General features: G+C 36.9%; 2 protein-coding genes across 3 annotated transcripts; one reads left to right on the top strand and one right to left on the bottom strand.

Annotated features, from left to right (window-relative positions):
• Positions 1–202: 202 nt before the first annotated feature.
• On the top strand, positions 203–12,606 carry LOC145787352 (pyruvate dehydrogenase (acetyl-transferring) kinase isozyme 2, mitochondrial-like). Its single transcript, XM_082599077.1, has 9 exons — positions 203–390; positions 5,143–5,222; positions 5,658–5,788; positions 6,491–6,675; positions 7,078–7,242; positions 7,898–7,974; positions 8,221–8,433; positions 9,599–9,712; positions 10,364–12,606. The coding sequence occupies exons 1-9, from the start codon at positions 234–236 to the stop codon at positions 10,514–10,516; spliced, it is 1,275 nt and encodes a 424-aa protein (XP_082455203.1). The 5' UTR covers positions 203–233; the 3' UTR covers positions 10,517–12,606.
• A 1,666-nt stretch (positions 12,607–14,272) lies between these two features.
• On the bottom strand, positions 14,273–26,532 carry LOC145787738 (ankyrin repeat and MYND domain-containing protein 2-like). 2 transcript variants are annotated; one of them, XM_082599546.1, is made up of 10 exons: positions 26,476–26,532; positions 20,375–20,439; positions 19,747–19,885; positions 19,421–19,519; positions 18,885–19,042; positions 17,039–17,142; positions 16,486–16,602; positions 15,589–15,721; positions 15,087–15,218; positions 14,273–14,829 (listed from the first exon to the last, which is right to left on the bottom strand). In XM_082599546.1, exons 3-10 carry the CDS (start codon positions 19,877–19,879, stop codon positions 14,752–14,754), a joined length of 954 nt encoding a protein of 317 aa, XP_082455672.1. In that variant the 5' UTR covers positions 19,880–19,885; positions 20,375–20,439; positions 26,476–26,532; the 3' UTR covers positions 14,273–14,751. The 2 variants fall into 2 exon arrangements, with proteins under 2 accessions (XP_082455672.1, XP_082455671.1); XM_082599545.1 differs by lacking the exon at positions 26,476–26,532 and adding an exon at positions 21,272–21,400.
• Between the last annotated feature and the right edge of the window lie 536 nt (positions 26,533–27,068).

The following is a 27,068-nucleotide window of genomic DNA, read 5'->3' as shown; positions in this document are numbered from 1 at the left end:
TGAATTTAGAACTTATATAGGCACTCTTCTCGTCTTTTGCTTTGAAAGAGAAAAAGAAAAAAATGCCTAAATAGTGACGTCATGACCGGTCAAATAGTGTTTCAGATTCAAAGACCGGCGCCGGTCAAATAGCCATTACCATGTATTAATATGAGATGTTGCAAGGCAGAGTACTTCTTATTCATCTTTATGTTTCAGGGTGTTTCAGCTTATATGTTTCAGGGTGTGCTTTTATGTTAAACAAAATGCGTCTATTTAGCAAATTGCTCAAAGCAGGTATGCATAGTACTGCCAAGTCATCTAAGAAGCATGACTCGGTACAAAAAATGATTGAACATTACAGTCGCTTTTCACCAAGCCCACTTTCTTTACGTCAGTTTCTGGATTTCGGTATGTTTTAACATATTTCTTTGCTTGTTAAGCATTTAGTTAGGCTTACAGTGAAAGTAACTAACTTGTTTAAAGAATATTTTTCTTATTTAACTAAACTAATTTAACTAAATATCTCATTTACGAAGTAAAATCTTTATGAGTTGGGATTTCATTTGGCAGCGTGTTGTTATCAAGTGGCAATGAAAAGTTTGTGGTGGGGTCAGTATCTTCATCAGTCTACCAACTACTAGATTCCTACTTGAATCGACTAGGGCAACATCACTCTATTCATTAACGTTTTGAAAGCTAGGCTTGGAAAATGCTGTAATCTTTTACTGTCAGATCTCTTCACATTTTGTACACCCTCTTTTAACGCAAATATACAAAGTGAGTTTGTGAGGAATTATGTTTTTATGGAATGCGAAATTAACTATATATATATATTATATATGACAAGTTAGAAAACACCAAATTTATTAAGTACGGTAGTAGAATAAAAGTTACCAAAATTTGTTACAGCTTGTCATGTTCACTACAAGACATTTTACAAAGCCAACTTTTGAAAAATACAAAAGTGCATTTGCATAATATAATATAATAATTTATTTGCATCAGACAAAGCTGTCCATATCCAAAACAAAACAACAAAATAATACACAAACTGCAAATGCACAAATAACGAACAACAACAACGAAATAACATCAAAAAATAACAAAATAATACACAAACTGCAAATGCACAAAATCTCAATAAATAGGCTATCTACTGTTACAAGTTTACAGACATAAAGAGTACATTCTGTTTTCTGACCGTAAAATTGTTAAAGCTGTTTTAAATACTGTAATAACAAAAAATTGGAGCCCAGACACATCTCACCTCTTTCTGTTACAGTTTTCTGTTTCTGTTACTTGGCACCAGCTCCTTGCCACTCATGTAGTTGATGCCTGTGCTCGTAAGGGTTATGATATATATAACGTTTGACGTCTTTTTTGATATTAAACATATTCTGTATCATCAATGGATGAACTTTTGTACAAAAACAATCAAAGGGATCATAATTCTTAAAGTTTAAAAAAGGTCATCTTCAAATTAAAATTTTGATGGTCATGTATTCACAGTGCTTATCAGGGGAATTGTTGACCTTTAAGCATGAACTCTGTTATGTCAAAGTTACATTGTTATGTCACAGTCATTCCACAATACATTGCATCACATAACAATCTACGCTTAAAGCTAAAGCAGTGTTACAGGTTTGCAGTTCCACAAGCTCGTCAATGTCTTGAATTAACTATTTTACCTTGATGTTTGTTTCAAAAAAAAATTTTTGAGCTATGCTCAACACAGAAACATATCACATCAGAAAAATCATATTGAATGTTAAAACCAACAAGGATATTTGGACTAATAACTTAGCTTAAATTTCCAGCAGACACAAAAAACGAGGAGCCATTCCAGAAAATTTCTAACATTAGTAAGGTGAAATTTAAGAGCCAATGTTGTCTTTCATCTATTCTCATGCCTTCATGAAGGATCTTGCAGAAAAAAAAGCAAATTTATTTCATAGATTATCGCTATGCAGATTGGTTGGCTGATCAGATGTATTATTAAGATATCTAAGAATTTAGCTAAATCATTTGCAACAAAAATCTTCAAAGTCATTGGAAAGCTACTGGAAGCATGAGCCATCTGCTCTTGAGAGCTCATAAGGAAGTCAATGCACAGAATGTGCAATAAAAGTGATCTATGTAGTGATCTATCTAGTTGTAATCTATGCTGCTTGCAGAATCAAACAACGACTGTAGCATAGGTTTATTCTGAGCAACAAACAATGAATTGTTATGTCAAAATTGTGAGATATTTGGCAAAACTTTTTTTTGATATCATTTGCATCTAACAGCTATTTTCATCCAAAGTGTAGCCGAATAGGTCTTGTTTGAGTTATAAGTAAATTATTGCACATTAAATGTCCTCAAGCATATTTTTTTCGCCACTGTGGTCTATATAGAAAAAGCTATAGACAACATAAGACAATTGACTAATAAAACTTTTCTGTTTTTTGTAAACCACCCCAGCAAACTGTCCACTTGAAGCGGTTGACTGTCTCATATCTTTAGTATAGTCCTGTTACTCAATGCAACAAACAGTTTACCAGCCTCATTTTTCAATCATAAATTGATTTCACCATCACAGCATCCTCAGTATGATCATTTCAAGAGCAAAAATAATAATAAAATTCTTGAAAGGGTAAGGTTAGGTATTGTGGCATAACAATTGCATGTTGCGCCACCATGTAAACAATCAAACAAATTATATAATCCATTACTATGTAATTACTAATGAAGATACCTAACATGTAAAATTAAATAGAATAAAAAAACAAAAGTCTATAACTTTTATCAAATGAAGTAAAAGATCTTTTACTTTTTTAACCCATTTATGCCTAGCGTCCTATATGTAGGACACCTACTCAAATTTACAATTTTTCTTCGCACGTTCAGTTTTTAGATTTAGACGAAGTCAAAATACATTTATGAGTATTTTTGCACCATAATATCACAACTTTTTTCAAAAATTGCGTTTTGGGTTGAGACGTGACATCATTTTCAATTTTTCCGACTTTGTTAAGTCTGAAATATTGAAAGTACATGTCAAATTATATTAATAAATCTGCATATGCAAATAGGCTTCCAAAAATATTTGTCATTGTCTTTATTCGTTATATATCAACATATTTTACAGCAAATGTTTAGATTTAATTGGCAGCAAAATTTTTGAGAAAATTGGTTCAAAAGATAGGTGTCCTATATATAGGTCGCTAGGCACACATGTTAGCAAAATGAAGCAAAAGCGTCAATCAATTCCCACGCATCAAGCGGTATCAAACAGCGATTCCCTACGATTTCTACGCTGTATAACAAAGTAGTTGTGTTTGTTTTTAGAACAATAACATAATTATCGTAATTTACTGAAATTTTTGATAATATTTTAGTTTCCTCTTGGCGTTTTTACATGGAGGGCATCTTGACGTAGGCCAATTCGGCCTCAAAGCGATTTCGATCCGTTAAGTGACTTGTATCAGTGATGTGTTGCTTTGTTAATTTTCATCTTCGTATTTTGTGAACTTCCATTTCAATAAAATGCTCGATGACAAGACATTTCCCATTTATCACTTTGAGCGATAACGATTAGACCTACACATTACGCATAGGAAACTTGCGAAATTTGATAGCGGATTTGCCTGGCGTCCTGTATGTAGGACGGTCTTTTTCTCGACAAGTACTAACATAATTAAGAAAAAATTAATTGTGAAATGTTTTTAGGTCATGATTATGCAATATTTAAATTTTCAACAATTTTTTTTAAGTAATTTTACTTTCGGCACAAATGGGTTAATGTCCATTTGTATGTTCCATGGACATTGGACAGATATTGTTGTTAACAGTGTTTGGGTCCCAGAACTACCACTTCTTCAAATTGTTGAGACTACTGATAGTGTCCATCATGTAAAAGCTCTGTTTGGCAAAGCTATGTTCTTTTTCTGCAGGATGTATGTGGTTTTACATCACCCATGCATGATTTGTTTAAGTAGCCTACAGCTACTTACTAATTTTAGGTGTCAAAAGCACAGCTTGTACAAATGATGTTGCTGGTTTCTCAATGTTGACTTTGAATGATAAGCTTTATTGAAGGATTTTAATAATTATAGCAGTATATATGTTCTGTCATACTAATACTACTGAACAAAGTGTACAGGTCTTTTAACTAGTCGCAAAATAATTGGTTTTAAATAACATTAAAAAAATGAATAACTTCTTAATTATCTGTTTCATTTTTAAGCCCTGATGATTTTATTGGTGAAGTATTGATGGCACGTTCTCATATATATATATACATATAGTTTATAGTTGGCCCACTTTGAAGACAGGTAAATCTTGTCAAACTGGTTTGTGCCATGAAAATTAGTTTTATCTGTCAGTGTGGAACACTAGCAGAATCTTTATTTGAGATTGTAAACGTTTCTGTGCTTTGATGCTGCAGTATTTAGATTAATGTATACTTTTGTTGTATTGTTCTCTTTTTTGCGTCAGCATAAAGCGTTTTTCAACTTTTTAACTTAAGTCAGTTTGACAGAGTATTGTTCAACCAATAGTTGCGATATCATCAGTCAATCAATCGATTTAAAACGAATTCCAAGCATATCTGCTGGATTTTAATGAGTTTTGAGAGTTAATTGGCTGTTTTTCTCAGTGCTGAAATCTACCAAGCAGTTATTGTGTGTGTTGTCACCTTCTCCTTAATACTCGTCAGTCGTCACTGTGTTGTTATTGGTTAAGATTTAATGGGCGTGTCATTCCAGTCATCAAGTAGCAAAACTTGTTTTTGTCTTGATTCTAGAACGCGCTATTACCCTATAAAACAAAACATTTAGAAAATAGGCCCAAAACTAAGTAATTAATGCAATGCTGCAAAGACCTACTTAACTGCAAAGCTTTATGTTGATGGATAGTTGTCTGGGTAACTTGCGAATGAAGCTTGAGCTTTAAAAAACAGACACTTGATTTATGGACTAATTGTGCAGCATTTCAGTGATAATTGGTGGTTGGATTGTCTTCATTTGACACAGTTACTTGAATTCCAATAAGCTGCATTGCAACTTGTACAGTTGACTGCTCTTGCTTTAGCTAAACAACAATAGCCTATTGATTATATCTAGCCTGAGTAGTGAGTATCACACAAAAATATAATCTTTTTAATATGCTATTTTTCAGCTCAGAAAACTGGCGATGAAAAAATGTCATTTTTTTGGCTGAGGCAAGAACTACCTACTAGACTGGCCAACATGGTTAAGGTATGTTACTACTTTGTAAATGAAAAGTATTGTTACTACTTTCAAATAGAAAGTATTCAGATTTGGTAGACAACACCAATAGCAACATCTTTTAAAGTTTACTATTAAATTATTTTTGTCTTGTATTTATGATTTGGTTTTTGATCATAAAGGAGCAGATAGGCCTTTTTTTAACGACTCCGGTCACGTCAAAATCTCTCGGACTCCACTACCCTGGTGTTTACAGCTTGTGCGTTTTGCTGCTTGAGTTCTTTTTTTTTCCTTTTAAAGTCCTTGCGTATTGAAGAACAATATAATTTTACCAAGTATTATAGCAACGGCACTACATTAGAAAATTTCATATTATTTGACTTGTGATAAAGAATAAATGCAACGAGACATACGTCGGTTGTTTTTGGTTTGAGTAAACCAAGCATGTTGGTGTTTTGTGCCCAGGAAATGAATCGACTACCCGACCATCTTCTGGCTATGCCTTCGACACGGCTGGTAACTTCTTGGTATCAACAATCTTTTGAGGAAGTCATCGATTTTGATAAAAATAAAATTGACGAAAAGAATCTCAATCGGTAAGAAAGCTTTGTTTGTTTTTTTCCCTTTAACTGTAAAAGTACATCACGATAATACTGCTTTTTTATCTTGGTATATTTCCTTTCTGTTTTGGATCGTTGTGCACAGCTATTGCTAGGGATGTAGCGTCGGAAGGATTTTGGCATGTCCGGAATCGGAGTCGTCAAAAAACAAGGCCGACTCCGGCTTCGTACAAAACGATGAACAATAAAAAAATTATTTGCAATATTTTTTCAATGTGTTTTTTCTTGTTCTCTGTATTGCACTCTTAAACGTTACCAGAAAATAGAAGTGTTTGTTCTTGCCAATTTTTAAAAAAGTCGATTTAATTTCGATCGCAACTTATATGACTGAAATTAAATTTAAAAAAATGAAAAATAACAAAAGTTTAAAAAACTCTGGCAACCTTCAAAAATCTGCCAGCACTGAAATCGGAGTCGGCCAGTCATAAATCGAGGAGTCAAAGTCGTATAATTTTCGCCCGACTCCACAGCCCTGGCTATTACCTCATTGTTATTGATCCAGAATAATTTGCTATCTGCCTGACAGGACATGAAAATAATATTCCTATGGCTTTCTTGTTGGTAGTTTCACTCGTTGTGATTGCAAATTTCCATCTTTTGGCAATCTCCATCTTTCGTTGCAGCGATTGTATTAAGGCTGATACGAAGGTACGTTAATTATTATCTTGTTTGATCCAGTTTCAACCGGATTCTGCAAGGAATCATTCACAGACATCGTAACGTTGTCGAAACAATGGCGCACGGGATCATGGAGTGGAAAGACCTGAACGACCATACTGAGAACTATCAGGATAAAATCCAATACTTTCTTGATCGATTTTACACCAGCAGAATAGGAATTCGAATTCTCATCAACCAACACAGTACGTAAATAATCGTACTTGCTTTGATTGGCTGTTTAACACGTTAAGTGCGTAATTAATATTTTGCAACTCGCCATATTTGACAACTCTTGGTCGTTTGCGTCGCATTATTACTTCGTAAGGTGTTGGGGAGACTCCAACACGCAGCGCAATAAGCTTTTCTTTTGTAGTTTTTGCTTCATTTTGTCTTTTTGACTATTCCGAAGAAGCCAAAATTGGCCTATTGTTTTCTGATGTAATCGCATTTTGCTGCGTTATTTCTGTCAGACTGCAGTTGTCGTTAGAAACAATGTTCATCGGTTCTTCACACGCTGTTTTAGCGCCGTACAGATTAAGGCGAAGAGAACGGATCGAAATTAAATGCGCCATATAACTGTAGTATTACAAGGCAAATGTGTTTAGTATTGTTGTTTGGCGAGTCTTCTGAAAAGACGCCCAAGCTATTCGGAGCAATAGATCCAAATTGCAACGTACGCTTAGTGGTGGAAGATGCCTACAGCACTGCCAAGTTTCTTTGTGAACAATACTACCTGGGTGCTCCTTCATTAGACATTAAAGTACATAACGGTAAGTGGCTGTTGTGTGCTTCTGGACTATTTTTTGTTTCAATTAATCTTCATTGCCATCACGTGTGTTGACGTTTGAATAATTTGGATTACTGTATGAGTTAGTTGTCAGGTAAGCAACAAAAAATTTAAACAATGAAGGAAGTTGCTTTAAAAAATATTCTGCCACTCTCGTGGGAACAACACTCTAATTTGGATGATGATATAATTTTTTTATAAAGGATGAGCTAGACTTGTTTCCGGAGCTACACATTTTTCTCATATTTGTAAAAAAAAAAATTTTGAGAATGCATATTTTCACTTTAAAAAAAATCAAAATATTTTTTAATTTACGGAAGTTCTGCAACGAAAAAATGCAGAAAAGGAGTAGGTTTCAGCTCTTCCAAGTCCCGGCTGTGAGTGACCGTGCCAACAATTATTGTGTACAAGGAATGCCCATTGCCCAATACATTTGCTTCTCAATGCACTTGTTGATTGAATTGTGGTAGTATATTAGACAGCAAAAATCCGTGATTTTTACATTGATTCAACGTCTGCAGACGTTATATCATGTAAAAATAACGAATTTTGTTGTCCGAGATGGTGTTGATTGAACGAAAGTATCATTGGATCATTACACTGTCGGTGCTACATATAAACATGTTGTGAACTTTTAGCTGTGGACAGTGAAAATGACGTCAACATCATCTACGCTCCGTCCCACCTTCATCATATTTGCTTTGAATTGTTCAAGGTAAACTTGTTACAATTGTACAACCATTCTAAAGTCCAAAGTGGGCTGTTGCACTTTCTCAGACCGAAAAATCCGTTTTCCGTGTGCAGACGTTGAATCAAGGTCAAAATGATGGATTTTTTTCTCTGGGTTCATGGTTTTTACTTTCCTGTAATTGAATCACTGCTACCGGATCAAGTTTCACAGTTGTTATTGCAAAAGATTGAAATCTTGTCAGCCGAAAACAATAAACAACATATTATTCAGAATGCAATGCGCGCCACTATGGAAAACCATCCGCACGCTTGTGACGTGCCACTTGTGCAAGTCAGCGTTACCAAGGGAACCACGGACTGCGGAATAAAGATATCGGACGTAGGCGGCGGCGCGCCAAGGGAAGTGACGACAAGGTGGTTCGAGTATTTGTACAGTACAGCTCCAAGACCTCCGCGCAGCGAAGACGCTCGAGTTACGCCTTTGGTAAGCCGAATGTATCTTTTTCGCTAGCTTAGTTGTTCTTGGAGGACTGCAATCTGCACCGCGACCCCACTTGAAATGGGAATAAAGCTGCAAGAATAAGTTATTCTTAATCAACAAATCAGTCCTTTTTTACTTTGTCTCAACACCTGCACACGTTAAATCGATATAAAAAAGGATTGACTTACTGGTTGAGATGAAACATTTAGGGTTGAATGCATCAACAGTAACTCATCACCGATTAAGTAAATCGGCCGATCAAGCTGCATATTCCGCGGTATAGCCTTTTTTTCTTTTTGCACCAAACTTGATCAACTGATTAGAATCGCCGATTATATTGATGCTTAGATGACCTAGCCGCAAACTGATTTTCGATTAGCTAATCCCAGGATTAACTTAATCGTACATCCGATCCTTTCTGTTTAGTCGCTTCTTTGTTGTAAAGTATACAACTGTACATTGTTGATAGCGTTTTCAAACCAATATATTGTTCTTGTTGAATGCTGATCATTGCTCTACAAAAACTCCTCTAATTTAACGCATTATTTGAAGATGTGTTGTGCCCACTTGAGTCATAAAAAGAATTAACAAGCGACCAATCATGGAACGAAAAGCTATTAAAACGTGATAATTAATACTACGTATATGGCTGCACAAGCTATGATACAGTATAGAAGCTGCACACGGAACCAATACATAACAATAGTATTTAAATATTACTTTCGGTTTTGTTGAATGTATCATGACTTTTTTTTATGATTTTCTTCGAATTAAATCGCAACAGTTTTTCCAGCAAATCTCCAGCCCGTAATCGAGTCCATTTTTCACATTGACTTATTATCTGAACGTAAAAAATGACTTATTTGCTGCCTAGATTCTGAAACTACCATTCCTAAAATGAAAGACATTGTTTTTGTGTATTTTTCTACAAAAGGTTTAGTCGTGTACCCAGCCATGGGCTGCCATACGAGAGCAATGAACGTGAACAAATGTGGATTGCCTTCATCCAAACATTAAGTTTCAGTGTTAATATACTCAACTTGTAGTTGGCAATGGCTCAATGGCAAAAAGTCAAGGCTCAATGTTCACAGTTTATTTTAAGCTGTGTAATTTTAACGTCTGCGTGGTTGGATAAGATACTTTTTTGATAACACCCGTTTATCTTTAGGCCGGTTATGGTTATGGCTTGCCTATCTCAAGGTTGTACGCCAGATACTTGGGTGGTGACCTCCAAATACAATCCATGGAAGGCTTTGGAACGGATGCTTATGTTTATTTGAAGGTAACTGCAATCTTGTTTTTCATGATGATCACATCACAATTTCGCTTTGAAGATGCCGTTTTGTGTGGGAACCGCCCGACAACAAATCATTCCTTTTTTGCATTGATTCAACGTCATCAGATGGCTCCTTAAAAGATGGTCTGCAGATGTTAAATCAATGTGAACGAGGCCCGATTTGTTGTCTAGGGCGGTTCTCCCACCAGCGAATCAGTTCCTTTTTTCATTAATTCAACGTCTCCAGACGTTCAAGAATTAAAAAAAAAACATTTTTAAAAAATAAATCATTCAAAGCTTATTTATTGATTGTATTTGTTCATTTAGGTATATTTTAATTTTTTACAAACGTGATTTCCTCGTTGAATGTGCCGTTGAAAGACTGGCTGTGTATCATTCTTGCTTTGTGGTTTAATTCTAACGCACTTGAACTTCAATACAACAACTTTAAAGAGATACAAAAAGTCAAGTTTTTAATCCGGCTCCTGGCAGAAGTCGACTAGTTTTTTGTCGATTCAACGTCTTTTAACGTTAAAAACAACGTGATTATCAGTTATATTGATTACAAATTTGAAGACGTTAAAGCAATCTAAAAAGGACTGATTTTGTGGCCAAGTTACCAAAGATTTCCTTATCATTCGCTGGCTTTGCTTTCAGTCCTTGTCCACTGCAGCGGTGGAGACCGTCCCTGTGTTCAATTCTGCCACCACCGAGCAATATCGACGTCCAAGTTTGACCGGGGATTGGGTCGTGCCAGCTAACAAAAGAAATTTCTCCAATCCCTTTAACGGTAACGACTCAAAGAAATGATTGGCCAATGATTAACAGTTTCTTTATGTGCTCATGATTGCATTCTGCTGCAATGCCGGAACGAGTTGTTTCAAATGCATTGATACCACATCAGACTATGTTGAATAGACGTAATTTGTCGGCTTAGCAACCAACGTCAATGTTGATTGTACAAACGCCACATCTAGACAATTTTGATGCAAAGTGGGTACAAATTTCTAATTTTATCTCACTACGTTATTCAATGTTGATTCAACGCCTAAGTCTTTAAAGCCGCGCTATTCTATATATATCTCTTTTGCACTGTGTGTTACGCAACGTTAGCTAGATTATTGCGATGTCGTTATTAGCTTTCGACTGTTGTCAAGCCTACATAGGATCTAGGCTAGGTCGAAGCTTGACATTACATTGCACACAATAGATTTGTGAGCAATGTGAACTGCAAATTTTAAAGTCAATCCTTTCTCTTTTAATGTTGTTCCATAGGCAACATGATTGGATTGCGATGTACTGTATAATTTTGTTTTGGGTTTTAAATAAAATCAAAATATACCACTCCATGGCATTAGCCACTAGCAGTGATTTCTTGTTTTTAATTCTGTACTTTTGCGCCCTATTTTATTTCTCGTCATTTATTTGTCCAGGACAAAAGTACTGTCTACGCAACAGCATGCCAACTACTCAGACAGCAAATCTGTCGTTTTTTACATTGATTCAACGTCTGCACACGCAAAAAAAACAGATTTGATGCCTGAGTAGCAGAGCAAAATGTCCTAACTGTGTAGTGTATGTAAAGTTTAAAATGTGGTTTTGATGTCGAAAAAAATCACAGGTTTTTAACAAACTTTTGACAACGAAGGTTCGTAGATTCGTGTCATATTTACCACAAAAATGATAAAAATTTCTTACCCCACCAGTGCATAGATGTCGTTGCTCATTGCTCAATGCAAGTTTTGCTTGAAAGAGGTGTTTGTTTGATTACGTCGTGGAGGATATAATATGTGAACAATATGTGAGATATGTGAACATCATATGACGCCCCCGGAGACTCACTGTCAGAGCTATCACGTTGATAAACACGTCATATAGCAGGGCTGAAGAAAAGCTAAAAAGCCCCAGACAGCAAAATTCGTCATTTTTACATTGATTCAACGTCTGCAGACGTTAAATCAATGTAAAGATGACGATTTTTTTTTGTCTGGGGCGTATGGTGTTCGAACCGGATCACATTTTCTTTGCATTGATATCTCCCCTGCCAAGTGCAATTTTTCTGGTTATTTAGTTTCAAAAGGCAATCAGTCACAAAAAGCCATTCTCTTAAAGGTTTACATCAGCATCGTTGTTATCGCACGTCTGTAAATTATAGTTTCGATGTAGACTGGCTGTAATGTAGTTACGCCTTGTTGACATATGGACCGTGCACTTTGACCCAAATCTCTGCGGAACTTCATGTCAAAGCTGGTAGGCTAATATTGTACTTTAAAGAAAAATTGTAACCGAGTAATTTAAAACCTGCTTCGTACTCCTATTTTCTCGTTTCACCGTCAGTACATACCACACCACCTGCATGCATGCATTTGTATCTACTATGCGCCATTGTTGAAGTTGCAAGCAGGGTTGAGTGATAATTCTTTCATTTGGACTTTCAGCCATTACCCCCTGCCCTTTGCTTTAAACCAGGGATATCTAAAGAAGATTAGAAAAGATTTTTCTTTAGATATCCCTGCCTTTAATATCCATCACCTCAATTAGATGTTTACTGTCCGTATGCCATGACTTGATTTATTCCGAGTAGGTTTTATCGTTTTCATCAACACATATTTACAGTGAGTTTGCTTTGCAAAAACGTGCCGTGGTGTTATGAACCTTGTCGGCTTAGCTCGTGCCTCAGACAGCAAAACCCTTTTGGGCATGGCCCCAGACGTTGGATCAATGTAAAAATGACATTTTGCTGCCTGGGCCAAGTATTTATCGACCAAATACAGTCATGAATACTAAAAAGTTTGGGTGTTCATCAGGACAATAATCGTTTCTAGCACTAGTGGCTACATTCATCTGATGAAAGTGAAAGTAACAACAAACAGGTTGATTTATTGCTTCGCTGACGTTTCGCGCACCATAACAATGCGTATCCTCAGAGCGAATAACATACAATATAAAACTTACAAAGTTACAGTATATACTGCAGTGTGGTTGAAGGCAAGAAAAAATGAAACACACATTTTAAAGGTTGGCCAAAAGATGTGTGAGCGGTTACTTTCCACGTTAAATCACGTAAAAACTCCAACATTAAACATAAATTCGAAGCAGTGGAGACCAACAGAAATTCGAGACGAAATTAAATTACAATCACATTTCCAATTGTGTTCAAATAGGCATGAACCCTGCTTGTCAAAACAATGAAGATTTTGAAGATTTCGGTGATGCATTTCGGTCGTTCCGGTTGAGTTAAGGAGTTTGAAATTATTTCAAAGGTCTGACGTGAAAGGTGAAACTGGAAGTTACCCCCAAGTCAGGGCCACTGACCATACACGGGGCAATGTGTGCAGAAACTCGAGGTGTATGTTGCATGAGCGCAGGTTACAGATGGTACGAAGATTTAAAGTAAGCCAATCTTCGTCCACTTTCAGGAATCGGTGCGACCGACCCACTTGCACCCCCGGCTATGGATTTGGGCCATGAATATTTTGCAGTTCCCTTCACCATGGCTACTGCCTGATATGTTACATGCTTCAAGACTTCCAGATTTAGCCAACTTTTGGTAAACTGATCAAAAAATCTGATTCTAGAAAGTTTTAGTCAGACGGCTACGATGGCAAATATCTACAAAATGTGAAAAATCAGGCAGCATCTCCCTCTCCAGGTGGCAATGCCAACGTTTTTCAGAAGGGAATAGGTCAGCTTTAACGATATTATATAGTTGCTTGCATGGAATACTCCCCGATGGAATATTATTGAAATTGTACACATACGCAACCGTTAAGAGGCTAAAAACGGACAAGTAGCCTATCAACGCTACGCTTTTTGCAGTAGTATGAGCGACGTTATGCTCGGTGCTCTTTTGCGCATTGTTTCTGATTCGCTTCATGTAGCAAAACTCTTTTGGTTATTAGCAACGTTTAAATCGTTGATTGATCGAATCTTTATCCTCGGACTGGGAAAGCTTCTTGAAGAGCTTAATCCTGGCAGTTTCGCATACTTGTAGAGGCTTTGAATCACTGACGCAGGCCCGGTCACCGAGATTGATAGAGTGAAGTTTCCGATTGTTAAAGTTTTATTGCCAAGGAATTATTCCATCCATTAGATGCCGCTGAATGGAGAGCAGTCCTTAACATGCGTATCTCAAGCGTCGTATCTCATGCTATATCTCAAGCCAAGCGTCCTTAACATGCGTTGAGTCAGCACCACTTGATCTTGAAGCTTCTTCGTTCCAGAAGTCACGCGCTAACCAACTGAGCCAAAGCTATCAGGGCAATAAATCAATATGGAATACATTTGGGTACCGTAATAGAGTTATTTCTTTGTAAAAGTGTGAGGACCGTAAAATAGAAATACAATAAACTCTCAATTTTTTGTGTTTAGGTCATTTTTTATTGTCTTTTGTCCTTGTGGTTTAGGCCACGTGTAGCCTACTCGTTTTTAATTTCCTTTTTTCTGATTTCGTCACAAATTCCCTTTTAAATAAATTTGTTAATCACATTTTCTCAAATGAGGAAATTTCCTCACAAGTGGACTCACAGGTCTGCTCGCACTCACCACCACAACTCACGATAAGCCCAAAACAAAGGCGTTTAATATATTGCAAAGAACACCTTAGAATGGTTTACAACAACAGTTTAACGAGGTGCGCCAATATCTTGTGGAATCTATAAATCAGCATGTTACACTGGTACAGAAAAAATTTGAAATCAAGTACCGTAGCCTACAAGCCGTCGCTGAAGTCACACAATAAAATCCTGTTGAAAATCTAAGCGCCAAAATAGAAGACATTTGAGCATTTTTGAGTGTCCTCGGTCTCGGAAAACTATTTATTTATCTTGAAAGAAGAGGACAAATGGTAGCCCGAGTACATGCCCCAACGCTTCTCGCGTCATATCCCAAACAATGAACGATACACAGAAGTTTATTATAAAACAACGATGGCAGTAAGCACAACAATTGTTATGATTCGCACATTGGGATACAATTTTCGACACGGCAATGTACATAAGCACCAACACGATTCGGAAAGTGATACACAGACGGCGGTTGTGACGTCATGATTTGGTTTTCTTGCAAAACTTCTTATGAACGAACCAGTGAGACTTCTGGCATCTCTTGGAACAATAACATGCCTGGAAAACACGAAAGCTTAAGCAGTTATCTCCACAATATAGATCACAACAGGCTGGAGATGTTTAAGTATCGAAGCGCTATTTTCTTTACGTCCATATGTCATTAGTCAGTATTCTAAGGAACGCGATGTGTGACAGTTGAACAGTTTTAAATATGGTTTAACATTGTGGTAGGAAGCATGCACGACAACAGCACCTACGTAACACTGAGCTGCAAGCGCGAGGCCGAAACGTTGGGCTTTATAAATAGAACTCACCTGCTTGCAGGCACTGCAACGTAGCGTGGATGCGTCAGTCGCACACGCCTCACAAACGTTATGACGCAGTGACGTAGCTTGCATGCCGTTGAACATGGTTAAGAGACAGGAAAGAGATGTGGGGTTGGAACCCTGGTGATGAAACCAGCATTAAGTTTAGTTTATCTAAGCTACTAAAGTTAGGGTTAGTGTGATGCTTTTACGTGATAGGACTACTGTCGCTATCGCTGCAAATTCATCACTCACCAAACGAAAATGAATTGGCACTCATACAAAAGACACCATTGACTGATTTGTTATGCTCAGTTGCAGAAATATGACGGCGTAAAACAAAGTTAGAGCCCGTACACTGACAGTCGAGCAAAAAACAGAAGTTTTAACATCATAACACAAACCCATCGGTCTCCAACGTAAGAATTGAAAGTCACATAAAGTACAAGAAGACTTACGAACAGTCTCACACAATATCCAGCTTTTCTGGAATGAAAACTAGATTTCTTACTATGACAACGGGGTGTATCGTGGTGACAAACTGCTGCATCAAAGGAAGGTCCGGGTAAGGAAAAGTCAAGATCGACTTTCGTATCGTGGTCTCCACAGCAAGCTGGAAGGCGTCACCATCGGCATGCAGCATCCTGGAATTAAATGAGACTTTTCTGCCATTGTGTATTATGGGTCATGAAATTTTCGCGTTGTAATAGCCTACTATATATATAATATATATATAAGTCAGTGGTATAGGTTTAAGTAAAAATCGAATAAAGACTTAAAATTAAGCAGACAGAAAGGAGAGAAAGTTTATTTTTCTGTCCACATTCAAGTATGTTACTGAATGTCGTGTCAAGATACAACAACGTGCTCTTGGTAACTGTGAAAGTGTGAGGGTTAGAAAATTAGAACAACTGTTTCTAAAACATAAAAGAAACTTTTGTGCACTATATGGATAATGCAGCAGGAAATATCTCAAACTAACAAAGTGTATACAAATGTGTTGAAGCAACAACAACGTTTAGATATTCGATTCTTTACGTAATAATGCTGGGATGGTGCAACGGACAAGGCGTTGGCTTTCCAATTATACGAACCTACTTCGACTCCTAGCTTAAGCTGGTTATTGATAAACACAGTTCACCTCTTCCCATGGTGTAACTGTAATAAGTTGGTTGGCATAGTTGCTGAAAGGCGGCGGAGAGAAAGGAACTGGCCACCCTACTCTTATCATTCTCCAAAGCTCAGAACTGAGTATGGGACTTCCGACTACCTTTACCTACAGTACCTCTTCACGAAATAGTAAAAATCTGTTTACAAATACATGATTTCTTGATTTGAGGAAGAAGTTGAGCCCTGCTTTGGTGTTCTATTGCCTATGATTGCAACTAGTTCAATAAAAAATACCTACTTTTTGACTAGAGGATCTAAAACAGTGGTATGATTTTTGTTCATGAATTCCAGGCACAATGACAAAATAGAGGAAAAGTAATGCAGTTTCACGGCTAACATTTCGTCGAAATCGTTCCTGCAAAAGTGAAAAAACACGTAACAGAACATTGAAAAAATCAGTTTTATTTGTTACATAACATACAAGTGAGGATTTGCCCAATCAGTAAATTAGTCCTTTCTTGCGTTGATGCAATGTCTGTTTCCTGCGTTTGGTGATTGAAAGGCCTTTTATGGGCGTTTATTCCAAATCTAGCAATTACTAGCAAGTCAAATTACTAAATGTATTTCCATATCATTAGCTTCACTAATACTAATATACCACCATATCATTAATACTAGTATAATAATATTAGCGAATAAAAGTTTTTCGGTTATATCATGCTTTTGAGAGTCTTTGGTGTTTTCTGGACCACTTTGATAGGCCGTCATTTTCCCACCTTCCCATACAGCAAACTTCGCCATTTTTACATTGATTAAACGTCTGGATTTGGCCAACATGTTTCTCCACTCACTTTGATCTGACGCACTTGGCAAGCAAATCATGTAAAACCGCGTCTGCCTTGTTCAATACAACAGCGTCGCACAAGGCTGGGCTGTCCATCACGCAAAATATTATCTGCAAAATATACACTAAATAACTTGGAATCAGTGAGGACTGTTCAGTAGTTCACCATATGTCTACTGTCTAGCGTCTACGTGTGTCAAACCAGTCTCAACATTACAGTTTTCATTGTTTTCGTGTGTCCTCGCGAACAACGTACCAACTACAGCACTGCACACGCTAAAGCAGCACAGAATAAATAGGAACAATGGTAAGAGCTTGCAAGTTATCTGAATATAGTTCTCTAAGTAGTTGGGGAGTGAAATAATACTTGTTTGGTGGTTACTGGTCAATCTGCATCCTAATACCAATAGCAGCATAGGCGCCGACTCCGGGGGGGCGGAGGGGCGGCGCCCCCCCGTGAATTTAGCTCGGGGTGGCTGCCCCCCCGCAAATTATTTAAAAAAATATCCTAAATCAAATGTTTCTAAGTTCATATTTGCGTTAGTTTGACCTTCATTGCGGATCGATCTCAATTAAAAGATCTACTTGTTGCAACAAGAGCGCTGCTCCTAAGATAACAAAAGAAACAGAAGTACGGTAGCTGATAAACGCCAGCATGGTGCCGTTGAACCATAGTAACAATGATTGAAAAACGTTTTTCTTGATTTCTTTCGCTTTGTTTTTTCTTGGGAGTGTCAATAACGAGGTGCAGTTTGCTCAGTTTAGTATCTACCCGTATTAAGAGCTAAAGTTCAAAGTGACCAGCATATAATTCGAAGTAGCCTACAGGCCTCGAAATTCGTTTTTGTTGACGGCGGACAAACGTGTCCGGTCTGAGCAGCTATCTCGGCGGACAAATCAAGTCTCACGGCGGACACACCAGTTTTAGCTGTCGATCATCATGCTTAATCACTTTATCTTAATAATAATTCTTCGCCATTTCAGAACTATAACTACGGTTTTAGAAGGTTTTTTAAAAATTCAGTAAAGTCACTCTGAAATCTTGCTGTAATAGCCTACTCGTATAATCTAATTTAGTAACCAACCTTGCCTTATCAATATTACTCGGAGATCAAAGCCACACATTGTGACGTAAAACTTGAACTAAATTTCGCGTGATTAGTGTAGAAGTACCTGTACTCCTATCGATTCTTAGCGAAGAATTCACCTTTGTTACGCTGATTCAATGTCATCAATTGTTGAAGCAACGTAAAAATCGAAAGTTTTCCTCCTTGAATGGAAGCTAAGGATATCATACAGTATTCACATTTTCTAGATGCGCGCTAGAATGCGCTGGAAAATATATTATCGCAACAATTGTTCGTGCTATGCAATGACGATTTGTATCGCTAGTTCCTGTGTTATTTCTCGGCGGACAAATATGACCGATCTAGATGGTACTTCCCGCGGACATCACATGCTGTGACGGCGGACATGTCCGCCGTGAATTTCGAGGCCTGAGCCTACATCATAAAGCTTGGCGATATACAATGGCAGATAGACGCAAACAAACATCAGCATTTTGAATGTAAGCAATCGGTCGGCTAGAAAGTTTGCCCCCCCGGCAATTTTCAAAACCCGGCGCCTATGAATAGCAGCACTACCTAAAAACTCAAATTTACAAAAAAAGCAGTGGTATATCATATTGAAACACATGACCTATGCATTGCAGTATTGCATACGACAACAGTGAAATTATAACCTTTAAAGTGATGCCACATTTTAACTGGTTAAAAGGTGTGAGCTTTACGGTTCAAAAGATGTTTCGTCAGGCACGAGATAAGTGTTCACTTAATTGAAAACGAGTTCAATACCTTCACAGGATGAGGATTGGACAACGTAATTAGTTTTTGAACATCCCTGGCTGCAGCTTCAGGAAGGCGCGGTTCATTTCCGCCCTGGCTCGTGAAGTAAGGTTGGAGCTTGTCAAGAGACAAAAAATTTTTCATCAAATTTGCACACTCGTGCTGACCTGGAAGTAAAAAATAACTTTAGTCACCAACTGGCAAAATCCTCCCCAGACAAAAAAATCTGTCGTTTTTGCATTGATTTAACGTCTGCAGACGTTGTAGTTACTCTTGTAGCGTTTTTTGTAGTGACTCAGTTTGGAAATCAAAATCACAAATTAAATCCGTCTGCAATTGTTGAATCACTGTAAAGCGACAGCTTTACCTAACTGGGTTCACAATTTAAAAAAACAAAACATGCACACTTACACGAATTAATTTGGTTGTCTGGTACACAGTTTTGTAGTACCTTAGTTATTTTAGTTTTTAAACCATTTTAATATGTTTTATTGACCATGAACAAACATTTTAAATAAAAACAATTGAAAACACGACATACTGACCGACGAAACCAGCCAGTGCAACGGCAGTTTTGCCAATGGAATTCGTCTTGGCGATGTCCGCTCCATGCTGAAGCAACAGATCGACTGTCGATATTTTACCTGCAATTAAAAACTTCTGTAACTTGTAGCATCAAAATGTATTACCCTGGTTGCAATATCAATGCGAACTTCTATACACCATTTCACAATCAAAATGTAATACAAAATTTGAGTAGAATGGACAAGAAAATGAATCTACCAAGACCAGGAAAAACAGCTAAAGTTGCTTTGAAAGGTAATTTCGGTTGGTTTCATTTGATAGAAAATTGGTGCAAGACATCACTTACCAGTAAGGGCTGCCATCATGAGAGCAGTGTACTGGTTTCCAGATTCAACTTCATTCACCCGTGCACCACAATTCAATAAATGTTCACAAATTTTAGTTTCACCTTTGTATGCCGCTTGCATGAGCAGTGTCATACCTGTCTGAACAAAACAAGAAACTAATTTTAAAATTAGTCAACTATCTAACTGTATAATAAGCAGCCATTGAATTTAGTGTTGACAACCGGAAATTGCAAGGTAAATGCTAATGTAATTAAACAAAACCCTATCTGGCTGACATGGTCGAACCTGGCTAATCATGTTTGCATTCGGGTTATATGAGAATTTTGCAAAATTTTACGATGTTTTTCGTGCTTTGGCAATTGCTGACGCAATTAAATAATCTGTAACTTTACATTGGCAAATATTTTGCGGTAACAAAATTATGCTAATTTCAAAGGCTAAATTAGCAAAATTTTGTTTTTTGTAAAAAGTAGCGTAAGAATTATCACCATAAAACTTTATAGATTTCATGCCTCAACTGCACACTTATTTAATATTTATGCTAGAAAAATTATAGGCGTTGCACAATACATGTAGTGCAATCTACAGTAAAACTTTACTATTATCAATCATATCACATCACACCACCTCATCAGAAACATTGGGTGTAGCATCTTTTTCACAGAGAATTGTCTTGATTGTGTCAAGTTCTCCTGCAAAACAAATATATACACTCTAAAAATTCTCTCACACAGACTATTATTACTTTTATCTATACCAGACTTACAAATTTGTCCATTAGTTAAATTTTTTGAAAATACCATGTTCATATTAAATGTACCGTACTAAACCCTAGCCATCATGGTCATGGCCTTAAAATTTTTTTCAATGCCAAGTGTGTATGTTTGTTTCAATAGGGTGAAAGCAATAGAGGTAAAAACGAGGAGGGAGAAAAAGACTGAAGAGCTGATGAAGACTATTGAACAACTTGCAAGAGCAAATGGAGTAAGATGGTATGGACATTGGACATGTATTAAGGAAGAAGTTTTCTTCAAAAGGCATTGACTTTGAAGGTAGATAGGAAGAGGAAACGGAGACGACCAGAAAGAACAGATAAAGAATGAGGCAAAGTCAGACTGAAGGAAGAAGATGCGATGAAAAGAACGAGACGGATAATAGGAGTGAAGGTGATCATTGCAAGGAAATAATGGGCCACTCCCACTAGTAGGAACAAAACTGAATTTAGATGATATTGAATAGCACTCATTATGTAATGCAGTGAATAAAACAATACATTGTATAATATTGAAATAGTGGTAAAAGAATCTGGTCAGACACCACCCCATGACAACAAATTTGATTACAAAGTCATACACACAGGTGTGCACAGACAGGCGCACTACGGTACTTCAATACGATAACTGAAAAGAATTAGCATGTATATCACAAAATTAACTGTATCAAGTTGCGCTAGATTGCACTGCTACTATGATCAAGTGGTTGTTTTAAAAGTTAAAAAACATGCACATCTAGCATACTACAAACCTTCATTGACAGCAGCAAACAATTTTGCAGAAAAAGAATCCATGCTAGGCATTGGATTTAAAAGTTAATGGTAAATACAGCAGTACAGTTTTATTGCATAAACAGATATGTCACAACCTAAAACTGATAACTTGATCAAAGAATGGAAAAACAGGTAAGAGCTAGGCTATGCAGTAAACATGCAACTTAAGCCAATAATTGTCAACCTTCTTTAACTGGTGTTAGGCCTATACTTTTGACTTGAAGTGGCAGGGATGTAGGCCTACAAGTGTTTTGAAATATTGTTTCGGTGAATGATTAGAATTCTATAAGGCCTTACTATATATGTACAATGTACATTGAGTGGCCAAGAGTACGGTACCTACTTGCACAACATTTAAAAGGATGTCGGTTAACACAGACAGCATAATTAAAACAAAGTCAGCCTTCTCCTGCTCTAGGCTTCAAGCGAAGCGTGGTGGCGTACTATAGCATTGACATTACAACCTAGTTAATTTTATGAATTGTATGTTACTGCGATGTAAGCTATGGTAATTAACATTAGCAATGGTGTGGCAGTGCAATTTTAAGATAGTGGTAACACTGTTTTATCAAAGTAGGTTTAACTTTTGGGTTTAAACTTTTGGGTTTTGCCATCTTTCCCTTTTGTTGGTGTCAAATTCGTATGTTTACTTTGCCGTTCTGTACATGTTTGCGCCAGCAGCAAAAAATAAAATTGAATCTTTTTGTCAAATATATGGTAAACCGTTCAAAAGGAGTGAACTTCCTGGGGTCAGCACAAGGCTTACTGCTCAATATAGGATTACTACGAATTACCGGTCTAGCCTTCAAAATAGCCATCAAGATTCAAGACATGCGATTCTCACTATACTTGAACTTTACTAACGACTGTAATAACGAGTTACGAACAGTGTTGTCAGGTTATGTTACAAAAACAAGCAAAAAATTTTGAAAAACAAGCCCAAAACAAGCAAATTTACACAAAAACAAGCCCAAAAACAAGCAACAAAAAACAGTCAAAATAGCAGTTAAAAAGTTGCAATATGGCAAATTTTTATAATACAAAACATTCTACAGAGAAGTAAAACATAGTAACTTTAGCGGGTTTAGCATAGCCTACTTTATTTCACATAAAATATAACATAATTGAAATAAAATACACTCAAACGTTTTTGACACGTAGGCTTACGTGTGTCCTCATCAGGAATTAAATCTGAAATACGGTACATAAAATGAAAAATTGTGAGATAAATTTGACAGTTGTTGACTGTTGTGTGTGCTGGAATTCTTGAAAAGTGTCTAGTGCAGTGGTTCTCAACCTTTTTGTCTTGGTGGACCCCTTTTGGTGCCTTCGAAGCGGTCGTGGGCCCCTAAAAATTTCTATTTGAAATTTTGGTATATCGCGTGTCCTCATGGAATCATATGTTACATAAGTTTCGAAGCAACACACTTAAAAGAATTTGCTGAATTAGCAACGCACTTGACGATTGATGAGATTGACAAAATTATGTTATGACGTTAGAGCTATATGTTGGCATACAAGATCAAACATCGGTAACCAATATGCTCATTTAATGTTTTTCGATAAATTTTATCAAAAGTTAATAGAATACATGCGACCGTTACAAAGAATTTCTCCCTTTTTTCATTTGTAATCAATATTAATTCGTTACAATCACAGTCATTGCAAAACTGAGAGTAGTGATATATTGCTCACTAACGTTTGTATTTCTAATTTAATCATTGATCAACAATCTGTTGTCTTAAAAGAATTTAGTTAAACATAGCCAACATAGGTGGATACTAACTCTAGTGTTGCCAGATACTAAATCCGTTTAAACAGAAAATTAAAACAGCAAAAGTTCCAGAACATTTAAAAATGTCATAATAATTTAAAACATCTAACAATTATACCAATAAAATGAAATATTTAAATAAAAATAAAACAACAAGCTCAAAAAAAGCAACCCGCAAGTCTTAAAAAAAAAAACCACTCGGCAGCAGTGGCCGAGTGGTTAGCGCGTTGGGCTCGCAGTCGAGAGCCTGTATGTTCGACTCTAGCCACCCGCACTTGCTGTTGTTTCTCTGGGCAAGAAACTTTACGATAATTGCCTCTACCCAGTGATCGATTTCGAGTAATGGGTAGTACCAAATTTCAGTCATAAATAGAGTAGACAACCGGAAACAGACATTGCAGTCGGCTGCAGCGTGGGTCAGGTGTACGTCGAAAGGCGTACACCGATGCATAGCGCTCAAGTCCGCTTTCCCGCAATGCAGGATAAAGATAAACAAACAAACAAACAAAAACCGCATACCCAGAAAAAAACAAGCAAACCCAGAAAAAAACAAGCCCAAATTCGCGGGAAAACCGCAAGGTTGGCAACACTGGTTACGAACTTACGAGAAACATCATTCTTAAGTAGCAGTGTTGCCAGACGCTTTTAGGATTTCCAGCACAAGTGCAAAAAAGGTAAATACTAACTAAAACCTGACCATAGAATCAATAAAAAATTAATTTCCAGTTTTACCTCTTGGAAACCCACACTTTTTTCCTTACAACTCATGCTTTGCTTTTGAGGAAAGCCACTTTAACATGAATAAATTCAGCCATTGCTACTGAAACCTCGAAAAAATCAGCCTAACAACAAGAAGTGATTCTCCTTATATTCCGATATATTGCAGAATTAACACTTGCAAACAATCAATACGGTACATGGGGCCAACAGTTTGGAACAAGCTTCCCCCTACTATAAGAAATGAATGCAAAACTGTAAAAGGCTTTAAATCAAAAATGAACAAGCTAAATCTTCCTTGACATAATCCTATCTAAGTATTACATCAGTGCCGGTGTAACGGTCCAGGAGTTACTGCGGTCTGAAAGTTACCGTAACTTCTGGACCGCGTATACGCGGTCTGAAAGTTACTGCCAGTCCAGAAGTTACTAAAACAGGGTTGTTAGGTTTGATGCTTGCAGCAGATTTGTATAAATGATTTCAATGTTGGAAACATGTTGAACTTGAAGACTTGATAGAGCTTCGGTAGAGAGTTTGTCTTGTTGAACCATAGGCATACGAAGCCGAGCAACGTGATCAAGTTTAACATCTTCAAGTTTATTACATTTACATAAACATAAAACTACACAACAAATTAAGTATCGAACGTTTTCGACATCACAAGATGTCCTCATCAGGAATAATATACATACAAATTAACTACATCTGAAAAAAATACAATGGTTAACTAAATCTATAAACAGAAAAAAACTGCACAGTACTTCTGACTAGCTCAAACTCAACGATATAGGCTCCACGAGAATCAAAGGTAACTGCATCAAAAGGTGTTAAACAGATCACATGATATGGTAAAAAGGCAAGGTGCGAAAAAACTAATTTTAGAATACAGAGAGCAAGAAAGACGAGCCGCAAGCATACAGTTGTCTGTTCAAAAGTGGATTGTGACGTTTTATGTACAGGGCTTCCAAGATCTTAGTTTGATACTCAGACCTGCCTCTAGACACGATCTCAAACTGCTTGATAGAAACGTTATTTTGGCATTCTGTACATGAAAAAATGTGATCTTTAATTGCGCTTTTCTGTATAGAATTCAAATTCAGGTGTTCCCCAGCTCTAGTCGATAAATGTCTTGTTGACATACCGATGTATGTCAGGCTTGCATCACGCAAACAACTGAATTTATAAACGACATTAGAACATAGAGCAAAGGGCGTAGGCGACTTTAGCTGAAAATATCTGCCTACTTTGAACGTTCTATAAACAGGGTAATGTCACAATCAAATTTCTTTTTGACAATTTTAGCTAGATTTTTTGAAAATTTTACCGAATCTTTTCCCAAGAATGGTATATCAAAAAAGTTGCTAAAATTAGTTTTTTCGCACCTTGCCTTTTTACCATATCATGTGATCTGTTTAACACCTTTTGATGCAGTTACCTTTGATTTTCGTGGAGCCTATCGTTGAGTTTGAGCTAGTCAGAAGTACTGTGCAGTTTTTTTTGTTTTTTTCTGTTTATAGATTTAGTTAACCATTGTATTTTTTTCAGATTTAGTTAATTTGTATGTATATTATTCCTGATGAGGACATCTTGTGATGTCGAAAACGTTCGATACTTAATATGTTGCGTAGTTTTATGTTTATGTAAATGTAATAAACTTGAAGATGTTAAACTTGATCACGTTGCTCGGCTTCGTATGCCTATGGTTCAACTTGAAGACTTATCCACCATTGCATCTTAAGTACATGGTTTACAGCAGAAACGTAATTGGGAATGAAGCGAAAATAAGATGAAAGTTAAAAGATGAGTTTTGTACCAGAAACTGTTGCTGTATTGGAATGAAATTTTAATTTGTAACCTAACAATTTACGTATAGGCTATCATTTTAACCTGATTTGTTTGTATTATACCAATTGAAGTTGTGTCCGTGCGTTGGCAAATAAATTTGCATGGGGAGGTGATTGACTAGATGACCACTTATATCCTGTAGTCTTTTACTGTCATCCTGATTGTGCTATAGCCTAATGCAACCTACGATTCACAATGTAGTGTTATGAGAGTTTTATTGACTCGTTGTAGGCTATACGGCGCTGTTGAAACAAATAATTTAATTGATCATCGCTCCAAACATTCCAAATTTTGAATCGTCGCTATACGTGAATCAGTGGTATTTAATAAGCTACAGGCCTTAATGTAGGCTATCGTGCAAAGTTTGCATTTGGAGGCTGACTTGTTAGCCGCTGGTCTTGAGTTGTAGTTGACGAACATAGTCTTTGACTATATTTTATGTATTTCATGAAAGTTAAATTTTTGGTCTGGTTTTTCATAACTACCGTTTTGAAAAAATATAAAGTAACTTAGGCTACATGTAGGCCAACCGATAGTCAAAACGCCATCAACCTTTAGTGAGTATAGGCTATCACAGTCTCACACGCGGGGAAGGCTTTAACTTTTACGAAAGTGTTGAACACTTTGAGATTCCAATAAATTTCGGTTAAACTCCCATCGAAAACACGTGGCACGAAACTTAAAGTCAAGAATAATGGTTTCGTGGTGAGAACATTTATCCTTGGAATTCATCCTTCGCATAGCCTACTTGCAGAGGGTTTAATCTACTGACCAAATATAGTTTAAAAATTGTCAGTCCATTTACAAGTTTTCCCAAACGAATTTCGAAAAAGCACACCCACTTACAATAGCAGTAACTTTTGGACTGCGTCTGCTTCTGCGGCGTTGCAGTCTGGAAGTTCCTGTCAGTCCAAAAGTTACCAGAGGTGCCCGGCGTTTTCAAAATCGACAGAAAAGCGAAAATTGTTTCAACTGAGTGTAATGAATTTATTGCTCTCAAACTAATGCCAGCTTTTCAGTTAACATTACAAAATACTTATAATTATTAATCTGACCTTTTGAGAGATTAAAAATTTAATTATTTTTCAAAATAAAATTAAAATGAAATATTTGGCAACTCTTGTAACTTTTGGCCTGCCGTAACTCTTGGACTGCTACACCGGTCTTAGGGTTTTTCGGGCCCTGTGCGGAATATGCTTTTGCGGGCCCCAATGACAATAATCCAATTCAGTGGCGTAGCTAGGTACTTTGAAAGGGGAGGGGCGGCGGTGGCGGCGTGATCGCTAAAGACGACAACCAGCGGCGGGAGGTCTGGGGGGCCTCCCCCAGAAAATTTTGAAAAATTACTTTGAATTTGGGACATTCTGAGAGCATGTTCAACAAAAATTTAGGTATGAATATTACTGTGAAATGGTGCTGTCCGGTGGCATAGCAAAAGG

The sequence above is a fragment of the Aplidium turbinatum genome, chromosome 18 (assembly GCF_918807975.1).
Source record: "Aplidium turbinatum chromosome 18, kaAplTurb1.1, whole genome shotgun sequence".
Classification (NCBI taxonomy): Eukaryota; Metazoa; Chordata; class Ascidiacea; order Aplousobranchia; family Polyclinidae; genus Aplidium; species Aplidium turbinatum.
Note: the sequence above shows the minus strand (reverse complement) of the source record. Positions and strands in the feature narration are given on the sequence as shown.

What these genes read in the sequence shown, in the direction of transcription:
- LOC145787352 (XM_082599077.1), top strand. Translation starts at nt 234, where the DNA reads ATGTTAAACAAAATGCGTCTATTTAGCAAATTGCTCAAAGCAGGTATG. An exon ending in ACGCTCGAGTTACGCCTTTG is followed by an intron (nt 8,434 to 9,598) that starts GTAAGCCGAATG and finishes GTTTATCTTTAG; the next exon opens with GCCGGTTATGGTTATGGCTT. An exon ending in ATGCTTATGTTTATTTGAAG is followed by an intron (nt 9,713 to 10,363) that starts GTAACTGCAATC and finishes CTTTGCTTTCAG; the next exon opens with TCCTTGTCCACTGCAGCGGT.
- LOC145787738 (XM_082599545.1), bottom strand. Translation starts at nt 21,323, where the DNA reads ATGCCTAGCATGGATTCTTTTTCTGCAAAATTGTTTGCTGCTGTCAAT. An exon ending in TGCACTGGCTGGTTTCGTCG is followed by an intron (nt 19,043 to 19,420) that starts GTCAGTATGTCG and finishes TTTTACTTCCAG; the next exon opens with GTCAGCACGAGTGTGCAAAT. An exon ending in CGATACACCCCGTTGTCATA is followed by an intron (nt 15,219 to 15,588) that starts GTAAGAAATCTA and finishes TTTCATCACCAG; the next exon opens with GGTTCCAACCCCACATCTCT.